General features: G+C 32.5%; 1 protein-coding gene across 1 annotated transcript; it reads left to right on the top strand.

Annotated features, from left to right (window-relative positions):
• The first annotated feature begins 3530 nt into the window (after positions 1-3530).
• LOC133311508 (cytochrome c) lies at positions 3531-5355 on the top strand. Its single transcript, XM_061512564.1, has 3 exons — positions 3531-3757; positions 4549-4682; positions 4974-5355. The coding sequence occupies exons 1-3, from the start codon at positions 3646-3648 to the stop codon at positions 5064-5066; spliced, it is 339 nt and encodes a 112-aa protein (XP_061368548.1). The 5' UTR covers positions 3531-3645; the 3' UTR covers positions 5067-5355.
• Positions 5356-8607: the final 3252 nt, after the last annotated feature.

Below are 8607 nucleotides of genomic sequence, written 5' to 3'. Positions count from 1 at the left end.
TCTAACAATGATTCTTCATGTTGAGAATTTTCAATATGGCAAGATCAAATAAATACCTTCAGCTAACTACCCTTTTCATTTTAGCTTTAAATCCTTCAGTGCGGCATCGACTAGCTCTAGATTTTATTTCTCCTTCAGTCTTGCTGAACTAGTGAGCTGTTATAGTTGAGATTGGTGGCCATTCTGGATATGTATCTGTATATTATTATGAAAAGATTGTTTGGGTCTTCAGACCTGGCTGATAGTCTGGTCTTTTGATTCCATATATTTGTTCACTGGCTTTTGTGATAAATTGAATAATCTCTGGGTGTTATTGGAACTTGGAAGTCTTGGAATTGTAGTTATTTAAAGTTTTCCTTGCTTTCATCTGTTTTTTTTTAAAATAAAAATAAATTTTAATCCTTTGCCAATGTAAAACTTAATAATGTGTTAATACATTATTACATAATAATGCTAAAAATTGCACCAGCTGTCCTTCAAATTTAAGCTCTATTCTTTTCATATCTATCTTTCTTTACTTTTGTAGAAATCTGTGATTAAGGCGTATAGATATTGGGAAATATGTTTCTTCAACCGCAGGAAAGAGAAATTATCTACCGCAGTCACATGCTTTTCAGAATACGGTTCCTAATAAACCTATGGTTTATCATGTTTTAAGACTCAATTATGTAGTGAAAACATAGTCAATTACATGTAAACTTAGGGTTTTGGTGAGAAAAGCTTAAAGATTGGATATTAAGCTAACGTATTGCTATTTTGTTCATTTTGAAGTTAATTGACAATAAATGGTGCTTAGAAGTGATAAGGAACTTAGAAAATGAAGTTGAAGCTCAAATCTAGTCAAATTGGAGCAAGATCAAGCAATCCAAGGTTCACGAGAGCGCGCTTGAGCGCGAGAAAGAACGGTCAAGCTCGCTAGGACAATAGAATTAGCCAAATCTAACCATCAAGAGCGCTCAAGCGTCCAACAGCGCACTCAAACGCTCTAAAGAAAGGAAAAATTCCTACTGAGGAGCCCGCTCGAGGGTCCAGATGAACGCTTGAGCGCGTTGAGGCAGAGGATTTCAGAAATTTTGAACGTGGAAGCGCACTTGAGCACCCAATGCGAGCCCAATCTACAGAATCTTGGATTAAAAAGATATGAGTAAGATTTGATAGAGAGTCATTGGGAGATTCTTTGGAGAATTAAAAGATATGTGTTCATGGTTATAAATAAGGAGCTTGGGGTCAATTGAAAGATCATCATTGAAAGGAGAAGCGTTTGAAGAATCAAGAAGAGGAATCTTGTTGCGGAGCACTGAAGCGGCAAGACAACGTTACATAAATGGAGTCTTGGGGAATTATTTTCTTTCCACTTGTTTTTGAATTCAATATGCTAGGCTAAGTTTTTATGTAGTTAGGGGAAGATAAAACTCAATTGAATCTTTGTTTTATGAATTAAATTGTCTCTGAATTCTTCTCTTTCTATATTTGAATGGATTTATCTGCTTTTAATGCTTTCTGTGAGTTTGCTCCTTATAGATTGATTTAGGAGAATTGTATGACAATAGGAATGTTGATGCATGAACCTTGATTTGATAAATTTATCATAATCCTTGTGATCTAGGGATAAACATAGGGCAATTGTGCAATTTTTAAGTTCTTGATCACAATGCGTGTTTTCTTGAGAAACAACTGAGGAACTAGGATTCTTTCGAGATCACATATAATTAGGGTAACAAGGAATTGAGCCTTAATTAACTTAGAAAGAATTGATTGACATTATTTTGAAAGTAAATTCTTGACTATTTGATTCATAGCATAAAGAGAAAATTGGAGAAAGTCGAAACCCTGACTACACTTGTTATTAATAATTAAACAACTCATCTTTTTAATTACCTTTTAATTTTGAATTTACATGTTATTGATTGTTTTAAATTTTAATTCTCTTCATCTCAATCTTGTTTGTCCAACTAAGCCGTAATTAGTGAACTAGTACTTGAAACCAATCCTCGTGAGAACGATCTCGTACCTGGTACACTTTATTACTTAACGACCGGTGCACTTGTCGAGTCGCAACAGTTCCGTATCCTGAAAAGCATGTGTCAGCTGCAAATAACTTCTCTACAGCTACAGGAGATTAATAGAATCCATAAATATTACTTTTCTAGTGGTTGCTCTGAATACCAGACCAAGTTCTCAAAATAAATATCTGATCTTAATTTTATTTCCTTACGTTCCTCTTCTTTTTTCTTTCCCCCTTCCATATCAATAGTATTTTTTTACAATAGCCCTATTTACTATAAGCAATGCTCAACCAGGTTCTGAAAATGCAAGATTAAATAAACATACTTCATGCAACAGCTGAAGATGCATCTAGCACGATAACAGGGAATAAATCTTTGGTACTACTGTTGTACTAAAGATTCAGTGCATCCCACCAATGAAAATATTACATGTAAGTTAAAATTCTTTTTTTTCTGTCAAAATTTTTCTCTCTCTTTTGATGTATAATGCTTTCATTGATGAGATGCACTGAATCTAGGTACAACAATAGTACCAAAGATTTATTCGATAACACGGGATATGTGTGTTATAAGTGTATATTTTTTTAAATAATTGTATTAGCTAAAATTGTTCATATAAATAAATTTCAATCTTCAGAATTTCCTATAACTCTTATTGGTAGATAACTTCCTGATCTGGAGGTAGTGGAGAATAATGTTGGTGTTACTGTTGGGCTCAATTGCGAGCCTTGCAGACTGTATCTAAGATGCTCCGGAAGGACTCAGTTTTGGGCTAAAATTTAGTGGTTTTGCAATGTTGGGTTTGTGCTTCTGTTTTTTTTTTTTTTTTTCTTTTCTTGCCATCTCATGTTCATCGAAATGTATAAGTAAAATAAAGTTAACTAGTTGACTATATTACATTGACACTTCAATAAATCTGATAAGTCATACGCTCCGACATTTAAAATATTTGAATTTTCATTACATATCATGAAAAAAATTGATCGATATTTTATTAACCTGATATAATAAAAATTTAAAATAAATATTAAATAAATCTCACTAGAGTGTATAAGATATTTTCAATTTAAAAATATAATAGCTAATATTTATATCTTATGTTGCTTTGCAAATTGATGGGTATTACAAGTTTAATTTTTTGTTTAATTATTGAATATTAAATATAATATACACTACATAAATTAAAATATCATTTAATATCAAAATATGTTGTAATGTGTCAAAACTTAATATTTTTTAGAATTAACATGTCGGAGTATCTTATCGTATTCCGTGTTTCGTCTCACTATTGGTGTAACATAGATTATTGACAAAAAGAAAAAGAAAAAGGGAGAATAGCATTTTTAGTAGCCATTTTATAAACATATTGCCATTTTAGGTGTCACTATTAATTTTAAAAAATGACGTCATTATACATGGTTAATTATATAATAGACCGATTTAATTAAATTATATTTTAAAAGGGAAACGAGTAAAAATGTCATTTTGCTGGCTGCGGAGGGGCGTGCGTGGCTGGCAAATAAATTTGGGTTTTCGGCAATTTAGAAAATATTGTGAGTCTAAGTCTAAGCATATTCCCACTACATTTGCCCCCTTTTGTTTCGATTCTCTTCTGGAAGCTTCGGCGTCGGCTACAGCGATGGCGTCGTTCGATGAAGCACCTCCCGGAAACTCTAAGGCTGGTGAGAAGATCTTCAAGATGAAGTGCGCTCAGTGCCACACCGCTGAAAAAGGTGCTGGCCACAAGCAAGGTATTTTCCATCACTTTTCTTTTTAATACCTTTTTTTATTTATTATTATTTGTTCTGTTTCTCCACTGCAACACTCAGATCTAGAAATCCTTTGCATCTACTTTAACTTTTGTTGATTTATTACTCTCTCTTTTTCTTCCTTATTGCGTGTTTTCATATTCAGTAGCACTTTCAGTCTAAGGATATGTGTAGAACTCAACCCTAGCAGTAGCTAAGGCTTAATTATTGTATTGTCGCAACTTAATTTAATTAAATGCTCAATTTTAAAAAATTACTATTAATTTTTATTAGGTTCTACTAAAAAGTTAAGACTGAATGCTGTCAGGTTTAGGATTTTAGTGGATTTGCGTATGCACTGCAATATCCTTATATTGATTGGTTCGTCATGCTGCACTATTGAATAAAACAATTTTGGAATTATTTAACCTATTTTTCCCTCACTGATAGGTTTCTCTCTTTTTTATTTTTCTTTGAATTAATTTTTTTTTTTAATTTTTATATTGTTATTATGCAATTTTTAGTATCTTTTGAATTTTGTTGATTGTCATAATTCAGGTCAAATAACCCTCGTGACATAAAAAAAATGTTTTTCTTATGTTGAGATTCTTTGATTTGTGAAATAACTCATATGATTAGTTTTGCCGCTTCCATTGTGCTACCATTCATCTGATCGTACTTTATTTAGGCTGTTATATCATTTAGTTTTTTGTTTCTTGTATTCCCTCCTTGAATAATGTGATTATGTAATATTCTAAAGATAAAGTGTTTGGCTTTCTTGTTGAAAATTTTAGGACCCAATCTGAATGGTTTGTTTGGAAGGCAATCTGGCACAACTCCCGGATATTCATATTCTGCAGCTAACAAGAACATGGCTGTGATTTGGGAGGAAAAGACCTTATATGATTACTTGCTTAATCCCAAAAAGGTACAGCATAAATTAGTATTTCAGTATTTCTGTATGGAAGTGTTTTATGTATTGAATGGATGTTAAACTATTAGTAATCATTGATCATTCAAGTGTGAAATCTACTGCACCAACCTGTGTAGTAATCATTTCATGCGACTTTATATAATTGTCATTTTGGGATTTAGTGTTTTCTACTATAGTCATGGTATTGTGCTGTTAAATTTTATGGTAATATTGCAAGGTGACTTTGAAAATCTGTTTACACCACAATGTTTACTGACTTGTGTTCTCTTTTTTCCTCTTGTGCAGTATATTCCTGGGACGAAGATGGTGTTTCCTGGTCTTAAGAAGCCTCAGGATCGTGCTGATCTTATTGCATATCTCAAAGAATCCACTGCATGATGATTAAATTTTCATACATTCAGTTATGCATTGTGCTTTTGAAGTTCTGGAGATTTAATTTTCAGATATTTGATTCTGTGGTGCAGTAAGTACTGTATCATGGCAAATAAAGTAGACTTGATTGGTTTGCAATGCTATTTTGTTCATTTTGCATTGCTTCTTGAGAGTTTGCCATATATTGGCTGGACTAATGCTCAATTAAATTAGCTGTTGAAAGTTGAAACATACTTATCAATATTTAGTTAATTGGAAGAACACTATAGTCTTTCTTTGCAGGGTATGTGGATTCACTAGTCTTGTTTTTCTTTTACTTTGGTTTGCTTGTTTGAATACAATACGGTGCAATTTTTTTATTTCAAAAAAGGTCTAAGTAGGGCATTGAGAAGGAGAGGGTAGGATAAAGTTCAAGCAAAGCGGCTATATTGATATTCAATCCTAGGATCAGGCAGCCCTAAAGAGACTTGGGCTGAACTATTCTTGCATTTTATTTCGTGTCCTTGCATTATATAGTCTGAATTAATGTACTTGGTCAATTAGTTTTCTATTGTCATATTTTGGAGGCATTTTCAATGAGAATTTTGATTAATGATTGAGTGACGAATGAAAGGGAATGGAGTATATATATTTAAGAATGGAAAACATGGGTAAGAGAAGTAGAGGATTGATTATTTCTCTTTGTTTGTAGTTAAAAATAATAATAATAAGGGGAAGGTAAATTTTTGTGTCCTATCTGAGAAATTGCATTTTAGGGGAAAGGGAATGGTTTCTCTCCTTGAGGGTAATTTCTATACAAGGAATGAAAGTTGTATTATCTCGTGTTTTGGATGGGTTCATTGAGTGCTTAGTCTTTGGTAGAACGATGAACGACAAGTATGTTTAGACTGGAATTTGGGATTGCATTAATAAGAGTGCAGTAGGAGGAAAAAGGCCAGAGTACCTTTTGATGCTGTTCTAGTTTTCTCGGGGAAGTGGCAAGCATCTTTATGGAGTGGGGAATGTCTGAGCTTTAGTCTATCTATAGCAAACAACAAAAGTTGAACTTTCAAGACATTTGATAATTAAAAAAATATTTTATTTATAGTAAAAAAATGTAAATTTAAGATAATAGGTATGAACCATTGGGATTTAAAACTGCTCCACTGGTATTTTTATTTTTTAAATTAGAGACAATCCTGTTTTTATGTAATAAAAACTTTTTTGAAGTGAGTTTGTTTGTAAAGCACATAAGAAAAGATATATTCATGCTTAAATTTTAATAAATTTATATCGTGATATATTTTAAATTAAAAATGATTATATCCTTAAATATTTTAAAAATAATTTTACTTAAAAGAGTTTCTTTCTATGTCTGTTTTATAAAGACAAACCAACTTGAAATTGTTATCATTTTCGCGTCAAGATGATCTTCACAGTAGCAGCCTATTATATTTCCTCTCTCTTATAAATACAAAGGTACAGCGCTCATCAACTTATATATATAAACACTGTTTAAATGACTCAAACTTCACGGTGGGAAATTATGTAAGTGCATGATTCTTATGTTCCAACGGAACATAATACGGGAACATAATCAAACATTGGTTCAGGTATCGCTAGTGAAAAATTATTATTGTCTAAGGATGAGTAGCTTTAAAAAGTATTGGAAAAAATTCATAAACTCCCTCGTGATTTATTCTTTTATCACTTACACCCTTATATATTTTTTCTTATCAATTACCCTTATGTGATTTTTTTCCATCCAAGTCCTCCTTTAATATTGTTCATAATTGAGTAACTTGTCCTTTTTACCTTGCTTGTGGAAAAGATATTGTTTCCATAATGCCGATGATGGAAATTGGCTCTGGCTATTGAGAATGCCTTGCTTGAGCTTGAACTATTTGAAGATTGTGAGACCTCATTTAAGAAACCCAGTCTATTGAACAAGCCGGAGAAAACTGCTACATTTTTCACGTAAATGGAGATAAGTTAGCTCATGTGCCGTGAAAGATTTCAATTATATTATGTTGACATTAATCTTTGATTTGAATTTGTTACCTCAAGTCGAAGTTGTGGATACTTTTGGCGTTATGTTGACATGCTGAAATAGGTAGTTAACAAATTTGGTCATACAAAGGTGAATAAATAGTTATGATTTGTTAACTACTTATTTCAAAAAAAAATTCTCTTTTCCTTTATTATCATTGATGCACCACCTTTATATGATTATGATTTTTCACATGAGCATATCATATTTTTTTTCACATGAGAATATCCACTCATCTCCAAAGCGAGTATCTAATGGGGCTTCTAAAAGAATCACACAATTGAACGATTGTGGATAATCAATGATTCCCCAACCATGGCTATAATTAGAGGATTTCCACTTTAATGTACACATTTAATTCTAATTGCATACTCCACCCTGATTAGGTGCACTTTAGGTTGAAAGTATACCATCCCCAATTTATCTAATGAACATCCACAATAACACTATTATCAACCACAGTACAAGAAGACCCTGGAGTGTACATTCAAACCGTTCAGGTATATATTTGTGTTCAAACCAGCAGCGATGTGTTTAAAATTTGTTGTATCTCTGTATTCATGTATTATATTCGTGTTTTATGTCATATCCGTGCGTCCTATATATTTCAATTAAATCTGAATATGCCCCAACCAAAGAAAAATAAGTTTGAAGAATTTTTCAGAATTTGAATTTATTCTTAATGCGTACCTTTGGCGTTAAGTTTGCACTGACAGTTGCTTGTTTGCAACTATGATAAACTTCACAGTTGGGATACTTTTTATACAATTGTATGTTTATCAACAAGTATACTTTTGAAGTGTTTAGTGATAACTTCTGGCAATGGTGAGGAATGTACAAGATATGATTGAGATGTTTGGCTTCCCATATAGGGAGAATTTGTTTTCCTATAAATATAAACAAAAAATAATCAGTAGCTTCTACATTTTTCTTTGTGCAGATTTAAATTTATGGGGAAATTGTTTGGGAGACATGTTCCAAGCCAGCCCCAGGTAAGCATTTGATTATCAGAACAGGTACAGAAGCTTGATTTGGTCCTAAACATAGAATGAACCTTGCTTTTATTCCAAAATCTACAAATTATAGAGTTACACCTTTACTTATATTTCCCCGGAGATGAAAAGTCTTCTCTTTCGATTCCCTTTTGACTAAACACTCTGCATTAAATCTTGATTAGCAAGGCCAGGGATGAAGGCAATTCTTGTACATGCAACTTTACTCTTACATATTTACAAAAAGACTAATTCCGGATTCAAACTCATGACCTTTCAGTTACAAAGGAGCAATTTTGCACTACTCTAGGCTTGCCCTTTTTTCGATTTCTTTTGACTGCCACTTCAAATACAATTTTATTGTATGGTCTTATTTATGCTTCGGATCCCTCACTCGCTCAGTGGTTGATCTCTAAAATATTTACAGAACTCTGAAGTAGACTTCCACCACACACATCAACACACAAGGGAGGGAGAACAAAGAAATTAGAACAAATTAAGATTTATAGTTTATAACAAAGCCAAC

Source organism: Gastrolobium bilobum, unplaced genomic scaffold (genome assembly GCF_033153095.1).
Source record: "Gastrolobium bilobum isolate Gb01-03AN ecotype WA unplaced genomic scaffold, APGP_CSIRO_Gbil_v1 utg1846, whole genome shotgun sequence".
NCBI lineage: Eukaryota > Viridiplantae > Streptophyta > Magnoliopsida > Fabales > Fabaceae > Gastrolobium > Gastrolobium bilobum.
Note: the sequence above shows the minus strand (reverse complement) of the source record. Positions and strands in the feature narration are given on the sequence as shown.

Coding starts and splice junctions, on each gene's coding strand:
- LOC133311508 (XM_061512564.1), top strand. CDS start 3,646: ATGGCGTCGTTCGATGAAGCACCTCCCGGAAACTCTAAGGCTGGTGAG. Junction 3,758..4,548: donor AGGTGCTGGCCACAAGCAAG/GTATTTTCCATC, acceptor TGAAAATTTTAG/GACCCAATCTGAATGGTTTG. Junction 4,683..4,973: donor ACTTGCTTAATCCCAAAAAG/GTACAGCATAAA, acceptor CCTCTTGTGCAG/TATATTCCTGGGACGAAGAT.